At 42.4% G+C, this 22,676-nt stretch overlaps 1 protein-coding gene across 1 annotated transcript in view; it reads right to left on the bottom strand.

Moving 5' to 3' along the window:
- The window catches only part of SYTL3 (synaptotagmin like 3), a 170,817-nt gene that overhangs the window by 89,781 nt on the left and 58,360 nt on the right, over positions 1–22,676 (bottom strand). Inside the window, exons 4-5 of the mRNA XM_063917458.1 lie at positions 21,195–21,259; positions 8,138–8,189 (exon numbers count right to left, since the gene is read on the bottom strand). Of these exons, the coding sequence (XP_063773528.1) occupies positions 8,138–8,189; positions 21,195–21,259 (117 nt within the window). The remainder of the gene's footprint in view (positions 1–8,137; positions 8,190–21,194; positions 21,260–22,676) is intronic.

Below are 22,676 nucleotides of genomic sequence, written 5' to 3'. Positions count from 1 at the left end.
GTAAATGGTGGTTGATGTCCATATGGTCTATAGTTGCTTTGTGGTGTTTTCTTTCCTTAGGTTTTGACAAAAATACGGTCATAAAACTGCTGCATTTATCTGGCTAATCAGAAGGTGAGATATCACAATGCACTTATAATTAGGACAATCATATATTGCGTAAGAAGGTAGAAAATACTGATAATTCTATTATGAGGGAAATAGTATTTTATTACTATATCAGGAGGAAGAGCATTGTTTAATTTTGATATCAATGTGATTTATTAAATATAGGAAAGGAGCAATATTAATTGTTTATTGGTGTTTAAAAAGGTTTTTGTATGATGTGGCAACATTTATTATTTTATTGTAAGTGCACCATTTATATAGATATAACATAATTAATGTGGCCACATGATTAGAACATTTTTTAACACCAATTAACAAATAATATTGCCCCTTTACTATCTTTAATAATATTGCTCTCAATAAATGTCAACAATAATTTTCCTTTATATTAATGTAATATTATTTCCCATAAGGAAATTGTCACTGTTATCTGCTTCCTTGTTCAACACAATTGCACTCATAAGCATATTGTGATTCACCATATAGCTCCAGCAACATGCTGTCCAAGCTATCGTATCTGTCATAATCATAACAGTTTTTTTTACAAATGTGCAGTGGGTTCCAAACTCGCCACTTAGTACATCTGGGGTTGCTGTACCTCTAATGGGAAAACCCTTGATGGTGCTTCAATATTGTATAATATCCTAAAGTCTGGATTCTTGGTGGGATTCTGGCAGTTTGGGCTTTAGTAAATTGCAGAATTGCATTTTAGTAAATTATTATACTTCAAAATAAAGAATGAACACACACACACACACACACACACACACACACACACACACACACAAATATACTACAAAGTCTAATAATATATAAAAGTATTCCTTGCCTGCTTGATCAAAGACAAAGGGGCTGAATCTTAGTTCAGAGCAAAGCACCGTGACAAAAAACCATACTGCACTGCAGGTATGGCAGGCTTACAATGTGCAGAGATATATAGATTTGGGAGAGGAGTGTCCAAACCAGCGGCGACTCCTACCTTTGAGGTGGAGGGTGGCTATCGCAGTGGCACAGGGCACCAGAATGTTTAGTCTCGGCTCTGGTAGGACTTCTAAGAGAAGTCATCACTACCAGTCACTGTGTAGCCAGTGCAGTCACAGACTACAACTGGCTCACTCCCTGCAGTTGCGGATTTTATTGGGGGTCTGCAGTCCTGCAGTGCATAGGTAATATCTGCCACTGATACAAACTTAAATCTAAATAACAGTGTATAAATAAAGCTGTCCAGCATTTGTGGGCTACATGAAAAAGCAGCCAGTATTTACCCTTCATGCAAAAAAAATAATATATTTGCACCCCTTGCTTTGCAAAATGGTTTGTTCCAGATACAAAAGTGATTTGCTTTTTAGCTTTCCTCCCACCTCAGAATCAACCACAAAATCTATCATTTAAAAATTTCGATAGAAATAAACCTTCCTTTTTTTACCACCTGTGCTTTTCCCACCTAGTGATTCCTTTGTACACAAACTTATCTCCTGATCAGATGTAGTCCAAATGGATATTAACAGGTAATATTTAAAAAAAAAAAAATATGCTGTGAATATTGATCTCTACATGCATGCACTAGCTACGGATTCTTCCTCCGAGCGTCTTTACACCATACGGCGCGAGATGTCTAGAGCGACTGAGGAGTATATTTACTAAAGATCTATTTTTAGGTTGATTTTAAAATTGACCGACATCGATGTTTGTGTTTGTACATTTACGAATGTTCATTTTGAAATCGATTTAAAATCAACATCAATGTCAGTCGATTTTTTTGTAGTGTCAAGTCTGTTGTTTCTGTCAATTCCATTCAAAATCGACTGCAAGTAGACCTAAAAATATCCAAATAAGTCAGGGTGGCAATTTGCATACGACAGGAAAGTGCTCATCATTGCATAGCCTTGAACTGCCATAGGGCCTCATTCACAAATGTACGCAATCCGGATGGTTTGTGTACATCTCCAGTGGTGGGTGACCTGCGTCTTTGCCTCAGGGTAATCCAATGCTGCATTTTCGGATGCAGCACTCGGATCTGCAATGCTGTCATTTTCCCTTCAGATGCCTCCTGCTGCATTAGCATATTTTTATAGAGGCGTATTTCCAAATAGGCAGAATGATGTGTTCCGCATCCATCACTAAATGAGCCCGATAATTCCTACAAGCCACAGTGCACCAAATTGTTGGGTCCCTTTTTATTAGAGATGTGCACAGACCCTCATATTTTGGTTTGGATCTGGATTTCTTTCAAAATTGCTAAAAAGAGATAATTTGGTCTTGTTTTTGTTCCGACAGTACTATTAACATCAATAACTTCATTTAGAGTATTTTACAGTATGAAATTGCACCTGCAATTATGAGGGAGGGACTTACATGCAATCTAAAATACGCAAGATTCCATTTTTAGATCCGAGATCCAAACTTGGCGGGGTGACCTGTGCCTGGACATTCTTTGACTTGGAACCCCCAAGATCAGGTGTGATTGGTTTTCATCAAAAACGAACTGCTCATCTCTACTTTTTATATGCATCACAATGAAGGTTTAGCCAATAGAATGTGTTTTAGAAGTTAAAAACGTCTTTTACATATTAGTCGATTGTTTGGTCAGTTTGTTGATTTTTGTTCGCTTTTCAAAGCAACAGTTGGTAAAGCATAGATTTTTTGTCTTTCCACTTATGTTTTCCCATGTACGATTTTGCCCGGGGATTGATATTTTATTTAATATTAATATTTTTTTCCACATTTTCAGCTGATTTTGCCTTTAGCAGATCTTTGATTTGCAAAATTGAAAGAAACTCCCCAGAAAACACAAAATCGACTAAAATCAATCTTTAGTAAATATACCACTCTAAGTGGAGTAGTGTACGGTATTTTTATTTTAGTTTAGTCACATTGCAGACAAAGCACAAAGCTGCACATAGTGTACGAGAGATACTAGGCTGCTACTGTAACCACACTGGAAATGGTTGCACACATGTACAAACTAAGTCACAGATAAAGCACAACAGAATTTTAGGTAAGGAAAATCCATGGCAGCTCGCAACAGAGCCCTTTTAACCCAGACTCAGGGGCAGACGTATTAAGCCTGGAGCTTAGTGTATGTTAGCAATGCAGTCTTGTCATTTCCAATTGTTTTGAAGTATGTGAGTATATGAAATTTTATTTGTGTGTGTGGCAAGGGGGGTCCCACACATCTGGTTGGCTGGCCGCACGAGAGGGGCTTTTCAGCACTACTGAATCCACAGTATAAAAGGACACAGCTACAGTATAGAACCTGTAAGGGGTCTATTTACTAAGCCTTGGATGGAGATAAAGTACCAGCCAATCAGCTTTTAACTGTCATTTTTAAACTCAGCCTGGGACATGGCAGTTAGGATCTGATTGGCTTGTACTTTATCTCGGTCCACTTTATCTCCATCCAAGGCTTAGTAAATAGATGCTATCTCCTAAACCCCCCAGTCAGCCAACCAGATATGTGGGACCCCCCTTTCTCACACACTCAAATACAATGTATTATGCAAAATACATGTTTATTTGACACTTCGGTATGACAATCATAACCACCAGTCTGAGGGATTTATATATATATATTAAAGCGTGATGGCGGCACTCAGAGATTTGCAAAGTGCTTACAAAATGCTGTTTATTTCAACGTTTCGGGTTCCTGCCCGTCGTCAGGAACATACAAACAAAAACTGTGCAATACATACAATTCTTATATACCCTCCCCAACAAGAACATAATTACCTGATCAGTCGCAGCTGGATACCATCTCTCCCGCGTGTAATGCTGACAGGGAAGATCTCAGGGTCTCCGGTCGTCTCAGCAGTGACGTCAAGAGCGTGCGCCGTCCTACTTCTGCTACCATCGTCAACGTTTGCCTGTTACCTAGGCAACGTTAGCTGCACGGTCCGGTTACTGCTAATTGCCTTCAAGGATTCCCGTCACTTCCCTGCTGCTGACAACGTAAGAAGGGGCTCGTTCGCAGCAACCAATCAGATACCTTCACAACACCCAATATCCGTGATCTAAAAAATAAATCATGTTAAAAACATTATTATTAAAATTACAAGCTAATCAAATGCATTCTAATGAGGGTGGAATGCAGGGCAAACAGCCTAACTGAGCATGAGGCTATATATAATTAGGAAAATTAGCTAGCTAAACGAGAAGAAAAAAATATATATATCTACAAAAAACATTGTAGACCCAAGGAGTCGTTAAGACCCCTTGGGGCCAAAGTCTCCAATGTATGAATCCATTTACTTTCTAGTTGAAGTAACTTTTTCTTCCTGTTACCGCCTCTCTGATTCAATGGCACATGGTCAATCAATTTTATTTTAATACTGGCTATACTATGATTGACTTCAGCACAGTGTCTGGCCACTGGCTGGTCACTAGTGCCAGACTCCAGGGCTGCCTTAATGGCGGATCGATGTCCTGCCATTCTTTCCCTGAATTGTCGTTCTGTCTTGCCCACATAGTAAAAACCACATGGGCAAGACAGAATGTAAATGACAAATTTGGTGGTACATGTGAGGGCATGCCGTATAGTAAATTTCTTCCCAGAATGTGGATGTAAAAATGAATCACCTGGTATGATCGATCTGCATGTAGTGCATGCACGGGTTAACAGATTTAATATTAAAGGTAAATTTACAAAACAATATGCCAAAAAGTTTTGGCCCATCATTAATACAGATAGAGGTCTACCAGCCCTCACAGGTACTAGACTTCTACCCTGTTATACCCGAGGCAGGAACCTCAGTGATCTGCTAGTTAAAAGAGATATCACCAAACTTAAAAAACAAGCAACGGTGTCACATTTTCTCAGTCAAAAAACTGGATGCCACCGTTGTCTAGGATGCACTACATGCAGATCGATCATACCAGGTGATTCATTTTTACATCCACATTCTGGGAAGAAATTTACTATACGGCATGCCCTCACATGTACCACCAAATTTGTCATTTACATTCTGTCTTGCCCATGTGGTTTTTACTATGTGGGCAAGACAGAACGACAATTCAGGGAAAGAATGGCAGGACATCGATCCGCCATTAAGGCAGCCCTGGAGTCTGGCACTAGTGACCAGCCAGTGGCCAGACACTGTGCTGAAGTCAATCATAGTATAGCCAGTATTAAAATAAAATTGATTGACCATGTGCCATTGAATCAGAGAGGCGGTAACAGGAAGAAAAAGTTACTTCAACTAGAAAGTAAATGGATTCATACATTGGAGACTTTGGCCCCAAGGGGTCTTAACGACTCCTTGGGTCTACAATGTTTTTTGTAGATATATATTTTTTTCTTCTCGTTTAGCTAGCTAATTTTCCTAATTATATATAGCCTCATGCTCAGTTAGGCTGTTTGCCCTGCATTCCACCCTCATTAGAATGCATTTGATTGGCTTGTAATTTTAATAATAATGTTTTTAACATGATTTATTTTTTAGATCACGGATATTGGGTGTTGTGAAGGTATCTGATTGGTTGCTGCGAACGAGCCCCTTCTTACGTTGTCAGCAGCAGGGAAGTGACGGGAATCCTTGAAGGCAATTAGCAGTAACCGGACCGTGCAGCTAACGTTGCCTAGGTAACAGGCAAACGTTGACGATGGTAGCAGAAGTAGGACGGCGCACGCTCTTGACGTCACTGCTGAGACGACCGGAGACCCTGAGATCTTCCCTGTCAGCATTACACGCGGGAGAGATGGTATCCAGCTGCGACTGATCAGGTAATTATGTTCTTGTTGGGGAGGGTATATAAGAATTGTATGTATTGCACAGTTTTTGTTTGTATGTTCCTGACGACGGGCAGGAGCCCGAAACGTTGAAATAAACAGCATTTTGTAAGCACTTTGCAAATCTCTGAGTGCCGCCATCACGCTTTCATATACTGGGACGCTGAACCCCTGGAAGGCACCGGAGTGATTATTTTAAGCAACAGCAGAAGTTAGTGCCGGATGTTTGCACATATATATATATATATATATATATATATAGTACTTTGGAGTAAATGTAGCGCCTAATGGCGCGGAAAAATAAAATAGAAAATTGGGATACAGAGATACACTTAGCTTCCTTTATATTACAGTCTTCAGTCGAATGACCATAGTAGAACTCAGAACTCCTTAATCAGATATTCTAAACGGTAACCAATAGGTAGAAAACATACAAGAAATAAGTTAAAAGAAAGCTTTCAAAAGGGACCCAGAAGGCGTAAGTGCCAATGCGTTTCGTCCTAGCTTGCGGACTTAATCACATAAAAAACACATTTTATATTGTTGTTTTGGTACTTGCAATAGTTTCTAAGCATAGTTCCTCTATATAAGGAAAACTTTTATATGAACAACCATTCCTTGCACCATACCAGGTTGCACTATGTTTTTATTGCTCTTTGTTTGTTTTTCATATAACTTGAGTTCTACCATGGTCATTCAACTGAAGACTGTAATATAAAGGAAGCTAAGTGTATCTCTGTATCCCAATTTTATATTTTATTTTTCCACACCTTTAGGCGCTATACTCACTTCAATGTACTACATTACTACCACTTGTGTCTCACATCTTATTGTGAAAAGCTGCCACTGAATTATAGTTTGAGGGGTGTATTACGATTAGTGTTGCTATTACTGGTTTAATCACATAGTTAACCACCCAGTTACATACATACATATTATATATATATATATATATATATATATATATATATATAGATATATATATATATATATAGATAGATATAGCTATAGCTAGATATAGCTATAGATAGATATAGCTATAGATAGATATAGCTATAGATAGATATAGCTATAGATAGATATAGCTATAGATAGATATAGATATCTATATAGCTATATATATATATATATATATCTCTATATATATATCAGAGAGGCAGGGCCAGTCAAGTGATTATGACCGCTTTTCTTGTAGTGACACAAGAAGATTGGGGTCTGCATTCTAATTCCACCGGAAGTCCAGAGTTATAGTAGTCACAAATATACTTTCCGTAATGTATATGAATTACTAGAATACGCTATATATTTTATAGTGGTCTACAAAAATCCTTTCTGTATTATATATTGTGAACTTTACTGTTTTCTGTAGTGTAGATTGCCTCTCAGGACACTTGTAATATTGTATAGAATACAGCTGGATAGCAAAATGTCTTTTCAGGATTTCCCTTGATCTTGTTCTGGACAGTTGAACATCACAATCTAGTGAATATTTCAGAGGTTCCCAAACGTGGTCCTCAAGGCACCCCAACAGTCCAGGTTTTAGGTATATCCATGGCTCAGCACAGATGTTTAAATCAAATTGACTAAGGTGCTAATTAAATCACCTGTGGACACATTTAAAACCAGGACCGTTGGGGTGCCTTGAGGACCACGTTTGGGAACCTCTGATAGATTTAATTTCTCTGCTCAGGACAAAGTCATAATAGCTAGAGTCTTGATGGCTTAAGTACTGTACCCACGTTTTTATAAATGGTGAGTGACAAGGTTGGTCATGAACAGTTCACTGACATGAGCATTAATTCAATGCCAAGATATATTATAAAATTTGGCCCCGCTGAACAAAATTGCAACTTGCAATGGGATCTGGTCACGATCCAGGCTGTCGGTATCCCGGCAGTTGAAATGCCGACGCCGGAATCCAGACACTGCTCGGAATGCCGGCTCTGGCATCCCGACAAGGTTGACAAACCCACTGTTGGAATCCCGACAGCTGGGATCCCGAACAAGTGCATGCCGATCAGCCAGAGGGAGGTTAGATTTAGCCTGCGGGAAAGGGGAGGTTAGGGTTAGGCGCCCCCAGGGAGGGTTAGTGTTAGGCTGCAGGGAGAGGGTTAGGTTAAGGCTGCGAGTAGGGAGGGTTAAGGGGCATTGGGAAAAGGCGGTATTACCACCATCAGGATGCTGAGGTCGGTATTCTGACCGCCTACATCCCAACTCCCAGCATTTCATACCTAATGCCTTACAATATGCCATAATATCTCTATCTGCAGATTCTGGACATGCATCTCCTTAAATCTTACTTGCCTCATTCTTTGGTAGGATTTCAAAAGCTTGGCCCCAGCAGTTTCATGCTTTCCTACAAAACAAAGAATAAGACATTTTACATTGTTTATTTGTTTGTTATTATATGATTACATAGAGTTAGGATGTTTTCCTAGATATGATTGTGCAACTTGATGAATGGATTATGTGTATTGAATCTTCATTTTGTAGAGAGGTAGCACTTTTACTACACACTACACATTGCTTTCTGAGTAAGTGAGGAGGAATGTTTGCATGCTCAAATTATTCATGACTTTTAAAAGTACATTTAATTAATAAAGTTTAATTATATCTAAAAAACGTAAATAAAATGTAGTCATTTCTATTATTACTATAATGTATTTTATTATATGTACTATTTCCATAAACACATTATAAATATATATATCTGTTACATATGCACAAGCTATCACTTATTAGTGGTCCAAGATGTATTTCAGGTTGAGTCTCCCATATCCTAAAAGCAGATGTCTAAATAGTACAAAATCCAAAAAATTGTTGAGCATGACTGAGATAGTGACACCTTTATATTCTGATGGTGAAATGTACACAAACTTTGTTTCATGTAAAAAATTATTACAAATATTATGTAATTCAGGCTATGTGTATAAGGTATACAGTATATGAAACAAATGCATTTTGTGTTTAGACTTGGGTCCCATCCCTAAGCAGGGCCATCTTAATATATAGGCGCAATGGGCATCTGCCCAGGGCCCTATAATTCTAGAGGCCTCCGAGCAGGGGAAGGTGGGGGTCACACAATCAAAGTGGTCAGGCAGCATTATCTACCTGCCTCCCAGCCTGCAGCCAGACAGTGAATGGCTATTAGCATTAGCATGCTAATTTATGGATAATAATAATAATAATAATAATTTTATTTATATAGCGCTCTTTCTCCAATAGGACTCAAGGCGCTTAACAGATACACAGCATAATATAGTACAGAAAAATAATGAAGTACATTTTTCATAAAATACAGAAACATGAAGATACTAAAAGAGATACTATGGAAATGCTTGAGTAAACAGGAAAGTCTTGAGTCTACTTTTGAAGGATTCTATAGTTGGGGCCTCTCGCACTGTGCTGGGAAGTGAGTTCCATAGAGTCGGAGCCGCATGACTAAAAGCTCGACCCCCAGATGAATTACGGTAGATTCTAGGTACTGCTAAAAGTCCTTCATCTACAGATCGCAGTAATCGAGTGGGGCAGTATGGGATCAGAAGCTGTTTCAGGTACCTTGGGCCTTGGTCATGTAATGCTTTGAAACTCAGTAAGCCAATCTTGAAGAGGATTCGCCATCTTACAGGCAGCCAGTGAAGGGAGTAGAGGATGGGTGTTATGTGGCTGGAACGGGGCTGGTTGGTTAACAGCCTGGCAGCTGTGTTTTGCACCAGCTGTAAGCGTTGCAATTCTTTTGCTGGTAGACCAAGGTAGAGGGCATTACAGTAGTCTAATCGAGATGATACAAATGCATGTATGACTTTTGGCATATCATCTGAGGGAATTAAGTGCTTGATTCTGGCTATGTTCCTCAGGTGAAAGAATGAGGATTTGATTGTGGCTGATATCTGATGTTTAAGTGTCAAGCCATCATCCAGGACAACGCCAAGATTCCGCACATGATCACTGGTCTGTAATTCTGAATCCCCGAGTGTAAGTCCAGTTGGTTGGCTATGCTGCAGTCTTGTCCTTTGATGTTGCGGTCGTATTATAAGGACCTCTGTTTTATCCGGGTTCAGTCGCAGCCAACTGGCGCTCATCCACTCCTGTAGTTCAGCTAGACAGCCATTCAGGGTTGCTACTGGGTTATCAGTGCCCGGAGCAAAGGACAAGTACAGTTGTGTATCATCTGCATAGCAGTGGTAGACCAGGCCATGGCGCCTGATTATTTCGCCCAATGGGAGCATGTATACTGCAAAAAGCATGGGGGATAGTATAGAACCTTGTGGGACACCACATGGCAATGGCACTGGTGGTGATGAGTATAATCCAGATGATACTCTCTGTGACCTGCCTGTGAGAAATGATTTGAACCAGTTTAGGACTGTGCCATCCAGACCACAGAAGTGTATCAGTCGCTCAATCAGAAGCCCGTGGTCCACGGTATCAAATGCTGCCGAGAGATCCAGAAGGATTAATATTGAACAGTCACCTCTGTCTTTTGCCATCAGAAGATCATTTAACACACACACCAGGGCTGTTTCAGTGCTATGTCTTCTCCTGAATCCTGATTGAAATGGATCATAAATATCATGGGTTGTCAGGCGAGTTTCCAGTTGATTTGCAACCACTTTCTCAATAACCTTTCCTAGGAAAGGAAGGTTTGATACCGGTCTGTAGTTGGACATGCAGTCGGGATCTAAATTAGGTTTTTTAAGAAGTGGTCTAACAATTGCTTCCTTTAGGGGTCCAGGAAAAATGCCTGTCTGCAAAGAGCATTGAACAATTTTTGCAAAGACAGGACCGATTATATCCGTACAACCTATTAGAAGCTTGGTTGAGGCTGGGTCCAGACCACAGGTGGTGGGACGCAAAATCCGAGCAATTTCAGCAGTGTCCTTTACATCCACTGGGTCAAAGCTGGTCCATGAAGGCAGGTAGCTTATATTGGCAGGCTTTGTAGTTTGGCTCTCCTTTGATGGCACTGTGGATATTCCAGCCCGGATGGTGGATATTTTATCTGCAAAGAAGTTTGCAAACTCGTTGCATCTTGCTTGGGAAAGGGTCTCATCAGTCTGCAGGCATGCTGGCTTGCACAGCATCTCCACTGTGCGGAAAAGTTGAGCTGGCCTATTGTTTGCTGCTGTGATCTCATTTGACAGGAACTGTGATTTCTTGCGAGTGATTGTCGATTGATATTCTTCGTTATGCTTTATTAGTTTTATTTTTGTCATCCACTAGTTGGAGCAATTCACCAATCAGAGTGCTGACAGCCATTCACTGTATGGAAGCATGTGGAGAGACGATGCAGGACCACAGGAGGGACATGTTATATATTTTTTATTGGTTCCAGTGAATGGGTGTGTAGGGGCCCCAGTGCATTGCTTTGCCCAGTGCTTACAATGCTGTTAAGATGGCCCTGTCCCCAAGATATTGCATTATGGTATTCCAAAATACTTCTGGCCCCAAGCATTTCAGATATGGGAGTCTCAACTTGTACAACAAAATATTGCACAAAATGACAACTGTATACATTTCTCATTACAAAATTAAGTGTACAGTAGGTTTTAAATAATTGTACCTTTATGAAAGATGTCCTTTAGGGTAGAAATAAACATGAAATAAATATTGTTGTGTAGGATGATAAATACTATTTCTCTTACGTCCTAGAGGATTCTGGGGTCCACATTAGTACCATGGGGTATAGACGGGTCCAATAGGAGCCATTGGCACTTTAAGAGTTTGAGAGTGTGGGCTGGCTCCTCCCTCTATGCGCCTCCTACCAGACTCAGTTTAGAAAATGTGCCCGGAGGAGCCGGTCACAGCTAGGGGAGCTCTCCAGAGCTTTTCTAGTAAAAAGTTATTTTAGAGAGTTTTTTTATTTTACAGGGAGGCTGCTTGTTCCGGGAAGGCTCAGCGGTACATAGTGCGGCGCGTTGAGGGGTGCCCTGGGCCAGCGCTTACACCCTACACTGGTCACAAAGCCTGTCTGGATCCCAAGATCTCAGCCAGCATCAATCCTCCAGCCTGTATAATCAGATGAAGAGCGGGAAGACAGCGCCATTTTGGGGCAGAGCTTCTCCTCAGAGCAGACCCAACAGTGCTCAGCGCCATTTTCCTGCCTGTACAGCGCTGATCAGGAGAAAGAAGGTCCTTCTACAGCAACTCCAGCTATCTCTCACGGTACCAGGGGGTTGTAGAAGGCAGGGGGAGGCTACAATATAACTGTGTATACTATTAAGGTGCACAGTCAGCGCTGACAAGGGGTCTCCCTTTGGTTAAAAGCACTGTGTGTGGGTTGGCTCCAATCTCCGTCTCTCTTGCCATTCTTGAGGGTGAAACTCTGTCTGCCCTCCTCTGTGTGTGTGTGTGGGGTGTTTTGTGGTCTCCTTTAGCTATGTCCAGGGACACTGTGTCATATGCTGCGGAGGATATGTCCTCCCAGGATGATCCCATTCCATGTAATCAGGATAGCACTGGTTTAGCACAGATTCCAGCAAGGGAAACGGAGTGGTTTTCCTCTATCATATCTTGGATTTCTCAGATTTCAGATAGAGTTGCAAGTAATGAATCCGCAACCCAGGTATTACAGAACTCTATGGCAGTATGGCCCGATTCTGGTACCTCAGGACGCTTTGCTATATACCCCCACAAACGTGCGCTTGTTCATGTCATGCAAGATGACACAGATACCGACTATGATACCACAGACGGTACTGGAGATGTGTTGCGGGGGTCTGCCTCTTTTGCAAAGGGGGTGCAATTGATGATCGAGGCTATCAGGGATGTATTGAATATTAATGATACAACACCTGAGCAAGTTGAGGCTTTTTTCACTGAAAAATAAGATAACCTTCCCTGTATCAAAGGAATTAAATGCTATATTTGAGAAAGCATGGGAAAACCCAGAGAAAAAATTCCAGATCCCTAAAAGGGTCCAGGTGGCATTTCCTTTCCCTGAGGAGGATAGGAAAAAATTTGAAAGCCCGCCAATTGTTGACGCATCTGTGTCCAGACTTTCAAAAAAGGTGGTTTTACCTGTTCCGGGATCTACCGCCTTAAAAAAGCCGGCTGATCGAAAAATTGATAATACACTTAAATCAATGTACTGTACACCGCTTCGGGGGCCATATTACGTCCCACTATTGCTAGTGCATGGATTGCAAAAGCTATAGTAAAATGGTCAGGCAACTTACTTGAGGATTTGGATACAATGGATAAGGGTGATGTTGAATTGTTTTTGCGTAACATTCACGATTCAGCAGGTTTAATGGTAGAATCCATGAAAGATCTGGGTTCCATGGCTGCGGGAATCTCTTCCATGTCTGTTTCAGCTCGTCTGGGACTGTGGCTGCGCCAGTGGTCGGCCGACGCGGAATCCAGGAAAAGTGTGGAGTCCCTACCCTACACAGGTCAGGCTCTCTTTGGGGAAGCTTTGGATGCGTGGATATCCAAGGCTACAGCGGGTAAGTCTCCGTTCCTTCCCTCAGCTGCACCTGCTCCGAAGAAATCCTTCTCTTCATCAGCATCACTGTCCTTTCAGTCTAACAAGCCTAGAAAGGCCAAACCGTCCAATACCTTCTTTAGGGGAGGTCGAGCTAAATCCAAGAAACCTGCTGCGACAGGTTCCCAGGAAACTAAGCCTGCTTCCAGTACGCCGAAGTCCTCCGCATGACGGTGGACTGCGCGGCCTGGAGGTGGGGCCAGTGGGAGTGAGGCTCAGACAGTTCAGTCACGTCTGGGTATCGTCCGGCCTGTTTTCCTGGGTGATAGATATTGTGTCCCAGGGATACAGGTTGGAATTTCAAAATCTCCCTCCTCACCAATTTTCAAATCAGGCTTGCCAGTTCTGCTGGCGGACAGAACTGTCCTACAAGCAGTGGTCCAGAAGGTGGTGGAGGCACAGGTCACTGTGCCAGTACCTCCTCATTTGCAAGCCACGGGTTACTTTTCGAACCTTTTCGTGGTACCGAAACCGGATGGGTCAGTCAGACCCATACTGAACCTAAAATCACTGAACCCTTTTCTGAAGGAGTTCAAGTTCAAAATGAAGTCTCTCAGGGCGGTGATAAGAGCTCTGAAAGAGGGAGAATTCCTAGTATCCCTGGACCTCAAGGATGCGTACTTTACCTCCACATTCCGATTTGGCTACCGCATCAGGCTTATCTCCGTTTTGCATTACTGGACTGTCATTTCCAGTTCCAGGCCCTGCCATTCGGCCTCGCTACAGCACCAAGGGTGTTCACCAAGGTGATGGCGGAGATGAGGATTCTACTCCGAAAACGGGGTAAACATCATTCCGTCTCTGGACGATCTACTGATAAAGGCATCGTCCAAGGAGGAGCTGTTGCAGTCCATTGTACTCACAACCCGCCTACTCAAGAGTCCACGGTTGGATTCTGAACCTTCCAATATCTCATTTGGAATCAACCCAGAAGTTGTCTTTTCTGGGGATGATACTCGACACGGAAGTGCAGAGGGTGTTTCTTCCACAGGGAAAGGCGTTGGTGATACAAAACAATGGTCCGGGATGTCCTGAAGCCAGCCCGGGTGTCGGTTCATCAATGCATTCGCCTTTTGGGGAAGATGGTGGCCTCTTACGAGGCTCTCCAGTATGGGAGGTTCCATGCTCGAGCCTTCCAACTGGATCTCCTGGACAAGTGGTCAGGATCTCATCTACACATGCAACAGAGAATTCGTCTGTTGCCAAAGGCCAGGATTTCACTCCTCTGGTGGCTCCAATTGCCTCACCTTCTGGAGGGCCACAGGTTCAGGATTCAGGACCGGGTCCTTCTAACCACGGATGCAAGCCTCCGGGACTGGGGCCCAGTCACTCAAGGGGAAACCTTCCAAGGAAGGTGGTCAAGTCTGGAAGCCGGCCTGCCGATCAACATCCTGGAACTAAGAGCCGTCTACAACGGTCTTCTTCAGGCGGCCCATCTTCTAAGAAATCGGGCCATTCAAGTACAGTCAGACAATGTAATGATGGTGGTTTACATAAACCGACAGGGTGGAACGAAGAGCAGAGTGCGATGTCAGAGGTGACAAGAATCATCCTCTGGGCGGAAAGACACGCATTGGCGCTCTCTGCAATCTTCATTCCGGGAGTGGACAACTGGGAAGCAGACTGCCTCAGCAGACACGATCTCCATCCAGGGGAGTGGGGTCTCCATCCGGAGGTGTTCAAGGAAATAACAGACCTTTGGGGGTTACCCCAAATTGACGTGATGGCCTCTTGTCTCAACAAGACGCTATTGTTCCAGGTCGAGGGACCCACAAGCAGTGGCAGTGAATGCCCTGGTGTCTCCGTGGGTGTTCCAGTCGGTGTACGTGTTTCCACCACTCCCACTCATTCCAAGAGTTCTAAAGCTCGTAAGGAGAACAAGAGTTCAAACGATCCTCATTGCTCCAGACTGGCCAAGGTGGGCTTGGTATGCGACATTCTGAATCTCTTGCAGGAAGAGCCGAGGCCTCTTCCTCTTCAGGAGGACCTGCTGCAGCAGGGGCCGTTCACCTATCAAGACTTACCGCGGCTACGTTTGACGGCATGGAGGTTGAACGCCTGATACTAGCTCGGAAGGGCATTCCAAAGAAGGTCATTCCTACCCTGATACAGGCTAGGAAAGGGGCAACGTCTAAACATTACCATCGTATTTGGAAGAAATATGTCTTTTAGTGCGAGTCCAAGACGTTTCCTGTGGTGGAGTTTCAACTCGGACGTTTTCTCCTCCTCCTGCAAGCAGGTGTGGATATGGGCCTGAGGTTGGGATGTGTGAAGGTCCAGATTTCATCCCTGTCCATTTTCTTCCAGAAACAATTGGCTTCCCTTCCTGAGGTCCAGACCTTTTTGAAGGGAGTTCTGCATATACAACCTCCCTTTGTACCGCCTATGGCGCCTTGGGACCTTGAACCTTGACGTAGTGTTGCAGTTTCTCCAGTCAGACTGGTTTCAGCCTCTACAGGAGGTTGAGGTCAAATTTCTTACATGGAAGGCTGTCACGTTGTTGGCCTTAGCTTCTGCTAGACATGTGTCAGAATTGGGGGCTTTGTCCTGTAAAAGCCCTTACCCGATATTCCATGAAGATAGAGCTGAGCTCTGGACACGACAGCAGTTTCTTCCAAAGGTTGTGTCGGCATTTCATATCAACCAACCTATTGTGGTGCCAGTGGCTACTGACTCCTCAATTTCGTTAAAGACCTTAGATGTTGTGTGGACTTTGAAAATCCATGTGAAGAGGACTGCTCGTCACAGGAAATCGGACTCTTTGTTTGTCCTGTATGATCCCAAGAAAATTGGGTGTCCTGCTTCAAAGCAGACTATATCTCACTGGATTAGGTTCACTATCCAGCATGCTTATTCTACGGCAGGATTGCAGTGTCCAAAATCTGTTAAGGCCCACTTTACTCGTAAGGTGGGATCTTCCTGGGCGGCTGCCCGGGGTGTCTCGGCGTTACAACTTTGCAGAGCGACAACTTGGTCTGGGTCGAACACGTTTGCCAAGTTCTACAGGTTTGATCCTTTGGCCTCTGATGATCTGAAGTTCAGTCAATCAGTTCTACAGGACACTCCACGCTCTCCCTCCCGTTCTTGGAGCTGTAGTACATCCACATGGTATGAATGTGGACCCCAGCATCCTCTAGGACATAAGAGAAAATAGGATTTTGGTTGCCTACCAGTAAATCCTTTTCTCGTAGTCCGTAGAGGATGCTGGGCGCCCGCCCAGAGCTTCGTTTTCCTGCAACCGTTATCTGGTTCAGTACAACTTTGTTTAGTTATGTACTGCATTGTTACTTGGTAAGTAATGTTTCAGCTGTTGCTGAGTTTTCAAGCTAGTTAGCTTGATGTGCCTTGTATGTGTGAGCTGGTATGAATCTTGCCACTATCTGTGTTAAATCCTTCTCTCGAAGATGTCCGTCTCCTCGGGCACAGTTTCTAGACTGAGTCTGGTAGGAAGGGCATAGAGGGAGGAGCCAGCCCACACTCTCAAACTCTTAAAGTGCCAATGGCTCCTGTTGGACCCCGTCTATACCACATGGTACTAATGTGGACCCCAGCATCCTCTACGGACTACGAGAAAAGGATTTACCAGTAGGTAACCAAAATCCTATTGTTGCCTTTCTCAAAATATCACTACGTATTTTAATCAGGAAACTACACAGAAACTGAGACTGTCTGGCTGATCTAGCCAGTTACTCGCTGTAAATATTAACTTTTAGCAATAATATATCTTGTAGCAGACTAACATGGCTCACAACATTGGAAATGGGCATCTTGGGAAAGGGGGAGCCTTTCCCCTCCTGTAACCAGTTGCATATGTGTGCAGTAAACTTTCACTTCAGCTTTTCAGAGCAGAAGTAGATAGACATAGTGTACTATACATCTCCGACTGTCCAGCAATGGCAGTAATAAGGTTCTGATCATGATAGCAGGGCAGACCCCTCAAATAGGAACTGTGCCGCTGAGGTATGAACTAAGGCGTATTTATCATAGGCAGAAGACACCTAAATTGAGTGAAAATTGGTGTTTTTGTTAATATTTGCAAAGCTCCGAAGCAGGCGAAAGTTACTCCTGGGGGCCATGGGGTGTGGCTGCTTCCAGCAACAGCTTTCTTGTGTGTTTATACACAAGTTTTCTAGATTTTTTATATTCATTTGACAGTGATTGCACTTCCAGCGCAATGAGCGTATGTGACCTGGCGTAACCTAGAACATACAAGAACAGAAGGATCATGGGGGAGATATATCAAAGTCTGGTTAGAAGTGGAGAAAGCTATACGGGCTTATTTAGCAATACTGATTTTACATCGTTTTCACATTATTTTGGTATCACCTAAACGTACTAATGGCAATTGGAGGAGAAATTTAAAAATTCTCCAGGCCATTAAAGTCAAATTTTTCTAGTAATCAGATCGCATTTCCCTTACTTTTAATGGTATATGCGATCCGTCCGAATTTACAAAAAAAATTAGTAATAATAATAATAATAATAATAATATATACACACACATATATATATATTTATTTTTTCAAATACCAGATGGAGCCTGTTATAATAAAGAAATCTTGATATAGCACTACCCACGCTTCTTTCTGGACCCAGTACCCCTGCCAGGGGCATAGGCAGAACTTTGTGGGCCCCTTAGCAACATTTTAAAGGGGCCCCCATCCCAATGCTTCTACAGAGACACTTCTCTGCAGCAGTTGTTACTATATGCCGTATAATAGTGTCCTAGTTTATTTTCTGAACCATAGTAGAGCCTTATTTAATGTTATGCCCCATAGCAGTGCCCAAGTTTCTTTTATGAATCACAGTAGTGCTTAAGTTCACCCTACCTGTATGTCACTTTTCAGAGCTGCCAGTACACATTATGCCGCCCAGTACCCCAATTCACATTATTATATATAGTGCTCCCCGTTCATATTGTGCCTCATTACAGTGCCCCAGTTCATAGTATAACATTAAAGTGCCCTCCAGTTCATTTTATATCACATTACAATAAGCAGGTCCAGGGGCATACCTAGATACAGTATATTGCAGGCCCCAAGGAAAAACTTTTTAAAGGACCCCTACGTACCACCCAATGGCGAAAAATGTATATAACACATGTAACTGTGACAGGGAAGGTGGCCCCTCTCAGCTCTGAGCCCCATAGCAGCTGCACTCCCTGCACCTATGGTAGCTACGCCCCTGTATATGACACATGTAACTGTGACACGGAAGGTGTCCCCTCTCAGCTCTGAGCCCCATAACAGTTGTACTCCTTGCACCTACGGTAGCGCCCTTGACCCCTGCACAGCCTTCTCTGCATGCTGGAAGTGATGTAAAATCTTTGTCCTCCCATTTATCCAGCTTTTGTATAAATAAAACATGTTATAATTTTTCTTAGGCTACCTGATCCAATTTTTAACCTATTTTCTATTACCTCAATATTTTCTTGCTATAGACTTGACACAACCAGTCGCTGAGGATACCTCTATTCAGTGATTAAATAAATATATATATATATATATATATATATATATATATAAAATTACATTTTATCATTCCCCTTCTCCATGGGGGAATGCGCCAAATGTCACTATTGGAAAAATGGGGTGGAGGTCCCAATTCTCTTTCTGGCACAGAGCACCAAAAAGGCTGGTTACGGCTCTAGGCTGTGGCACGTGCACGTTGCAGTCGTGTTTTCAAGATTTGGGCGAATGCACACAGTGGGATATAATGGAGTCCGAGATCGCCGGAGTGCGGGTTGCCGGCCGTCTCAATTTTTTTTAAAAAGGGGGGCAAGCACTTACAAGACAAAATCATGCCTTGTAAGTGACTGCCCCTTTAAAAAAAACAAAAAACGAGATCAGCTGGCATCTTGTACCTCCGGCAAACTCGGACTCCATTACATTCTGCCGACAGCCTATAAAATGGCAGTTAGAAGCTCACTGGCTGGTTCTTTGGTGTCTAGTCACTGGCGTTTCTATAATGGGTGCAGTGTGTGCGGTGCACACAGGCCCCTGAGTCCAGAGGGGGCCCCCACCGCACACGCTGCTCCCATTTTCTGAATACTCACCCCTCCGGAGTCCCGCGGCGACGTCCACGGCAGTGTTAAACCTCCCAGCAGCCATTTTCACGGAGTTCTGCGCGTGCGCAGTAGAGTCTGAACGCTCTAGTGCTCAGACTCTCAGCGCTGCCATCAGAGAGGAGGGGGCCCGAACGGAGGAGGCTGCACCCGGGCCTCCTTCTCTCTTATAACGCCCCTGTGTCTAGTTATGAAGCTGTGAAAAGAGTGGAGAAGTGAGCCTGTGGAGAAGTTGCCCAAGGCAACCAATCAGCTGCTCCGTACAATTGTATAGTATGCAAATTATAAATGTTCTTTCAATCAAACAATCAAATCAAACAGCAACAACAGATAATTTTCTGTTGCAGTGATAGAAGTTTCTTTATCCCCATTTCTTGTTAAATCGACCACTTATGAGATTATTTATTAAGAGACCCCCCCCCCTCAAAGTGATAAGTACCCTTTTTATCAACAATAATTAGAACTAAAAAGAAAAGAAAACCTATGCTGAGCCAACTGAGCAGTATGCAGCTGCCCTGACAGCACTGGCCCACAGAGGTTTAACCATGCCCGGTTTTGCAGATGTGTGCATGCAAGAGTCAGCTTAGAGTCTCATACATACAAAGAAAAAAAAAATAAGATTTTATGTTTTGTTCCTAAACAAAAAACAATTATATATGAAAAATGCTTTCTTCTGAGACTAAAGCAGTGGTTTAAGGATGCTCTTCAGTTATCCCCATCCAGAGTATTGCTGCAATTATTGGCTTACAGTTACCACCTACCACTTTCTTCATTGAGCAAAACGAAAAGGAGACATATCGCCTTCGAAAACGGTAGTTTCCTACGGCTATTGGACTCTTCACCTTTTGATAAATTGCTCTCTAAATTTATAAACATTGTCTATCTTTATCGTATATAATAACACTCAAAACATTGTTTATTATAGTTCCATTTTAACGATGAAATTTTCACTGCAGCCATGCGTCTTGTAAGTCAAACATGCATTTACTGTACTGTATTTTGGGGCATACGGATGATAGGTCAACAGTGAAAAGGTTGACAACAAATGTTCGACATGGTCAACAGGTTCAAATAGCCGGCATGACATTGGCCGACACATGAAAAGGTCAATATATATATATATATATATATATATATATATATATATATATATATATATATATATAAAATATTTTTTTTTCTTCCATTTTTAGGACTTTTTCATAATTTACCATCCACGTGGACTACCATTCAGAGTGGTAACCTTACCCGAAGAATGGCAAGCAAAATCAGCCATGCGAGGGGACGCAGTGCACATATTGGGGGTACACATACTGAAAGGGACATTTTGACACACAAAAAACACCTCATGACGACCTTTTCATGTGTCAACCATTTTCAGGTCGGCTTGTTGACTATTTGACCTTGTGTATGTCTACCATTTAGTGTCTACCTAGACAGTGTCGACACATTGACCCATTACCGCATTTTGGATGCGGACTTTAAGAGGCGTTTAATATTCTTGTGCTCAAAATGCAACATACATTTCTGATTCTTATTAAACATGTACCACATGATTACAATATTAATATGCAGTGTCAAAACATGAGGAATGTAGTCTAATGCACTTGCAAGAAGATGAGCAATATAAATAAAATTCAAAAACTCTATACTCATAGTTTGCATTGTGCAACGTGTTAAGACAATATAGTTTCCATTTTATTTTAAAGCATCATGTTCAGTTATACAGAATCATTTATATTCAGAGCCACGCACACATAACAGACACTTTTACTAATAATCAGCTACACGCACTCAGTCATGAATATTACCTGCAGATGGAAACTTTTTTTCTCTTTCTTCAAAGAACCATTCTCCAGTCTTTATTTTGACTTCCCTGATATTTAGAGGTGGGAGAAATAAAGTAGTTGTTTTAATTTCAAATAAAGGCTAAGCACGCATAAGCAAGGCAACTCCATTACATTATCTGTCCTAGAATTTGTTCATGCAAGACAGAGTTTTGGCCGAAGTGGACCTGAGTGCACTATTTTAGCTACAGTATTGGCTAAATCGCTAACAGCCTATGAGTACCGCATCCATATAAAATCAAGGGGGAAACAAATGGGCTAGAAACGGCATGATTTTGCAGGATTGGAGGGAATCCAAACAGGGTTTTAGATGAGTCTGTTGTAAGCCACAGCTGAGCTAATCCCTACATTTTCTCTTCTACCTCTAAAAATGTGTTTGTTCAGTAGGTCATGGCTCCTGATGACAGCAAGTGGGCAGGCGATAAATTAGGGGCATTAGCATACCTCCCAACTTTCCCGACTGCAGCGAGATAGTCCGGCTATTCAGACACTGTCCCACTGTCCTCCTGGCTGGGCCGCAGTGTCCCACGGGGAGGGGGGGAGGTGAGCAGGGGCCTACCCAGCTGCTCACAGCGTGACGGGCACACCCCCAAAATTAAGAAAATGGGGGTCGTGCTGCAAAGCCCATCCACTTCTTCCAAAGCCCCACCCCCTTTTCGGTTGCGGTCTTCCCAATCTGGTCAGTCCTACTCTAACGTTGAGAATTATAAACATTGCAATAGTTATCACATAAGTGTTAAACATAAGACATGCTTCCTGGTTTGAATTCAAGTGCACACTGGCTTTTAAAGGCAAGATCTCCACCAAGCATATCTTCTACAAAACACCTAGGAAAGCAGCTGAGGAGGACTGACCAGATTGGGAAAACATTAGCGCAGTTGGTCATCTTAACAAATATTGCAACAATTATAACTAACATTACCTGGTTATAAAGTGTAGAGAATAGTTTGGAGTGGCTATTATATATATGGAGAGTACAGATCTTTTGTGATTTTTATTTAAACAATGTGGTCACATACTAGATGCACTCCAGATAGAGGAGTGGTGAGTGCAGTGGATCAATCACTTTTGTTTATTTGTTTCATTTCTTAATTCATCTTTTTGTGATCACATCTTCTTGTGCACCCCAATGTTTGCTCAATCCAACTTGTGTAAGCCGCTTTCCTAGATGTTTTATAGCTGAAATGCTTGGTGGAGGTCTTGCCTTTAGAAGCCAGGGTGCAGGTGAACCTCAAACCAGGAAACATGCCGCACAGTATGTTTATAATTCTGAGCGGAAGCAACTGACCAGATGGGGAAGACTCTGGTGCAGTTGCTCAGCTGAATAAATGTTGCAACAATTGTAACTAACATCCATTGTTTATAAAGTATACAGAGTACAGTTTGGAATGTTTATTATAATACATAAGTGGCAAGTGCAAGAGCTTTTGTGAGTTTTGATCTGAG

This window comes from Pseudophryne corroboree, chromosome 4, assembly GCF_028390025.1.
Source record: "Pseudophryne corroboree isolate aPseCor3 chromosome 4, aPseCor3.hap2, whole genome shotgun sequence".
Taxonomy (NCBI): domain Eukaryota; kingdom Metazoa; phylum Chordata; class Amphibia; order Anura; family Myobatrachidae; genus Pseudophryne; species Pseudophryne corroboree.
The sequence above is the reverse complement of the archived record's forward strand: the minus strand, read 5'-3'. Positions and strand labels throughout refer to the sequence as shown.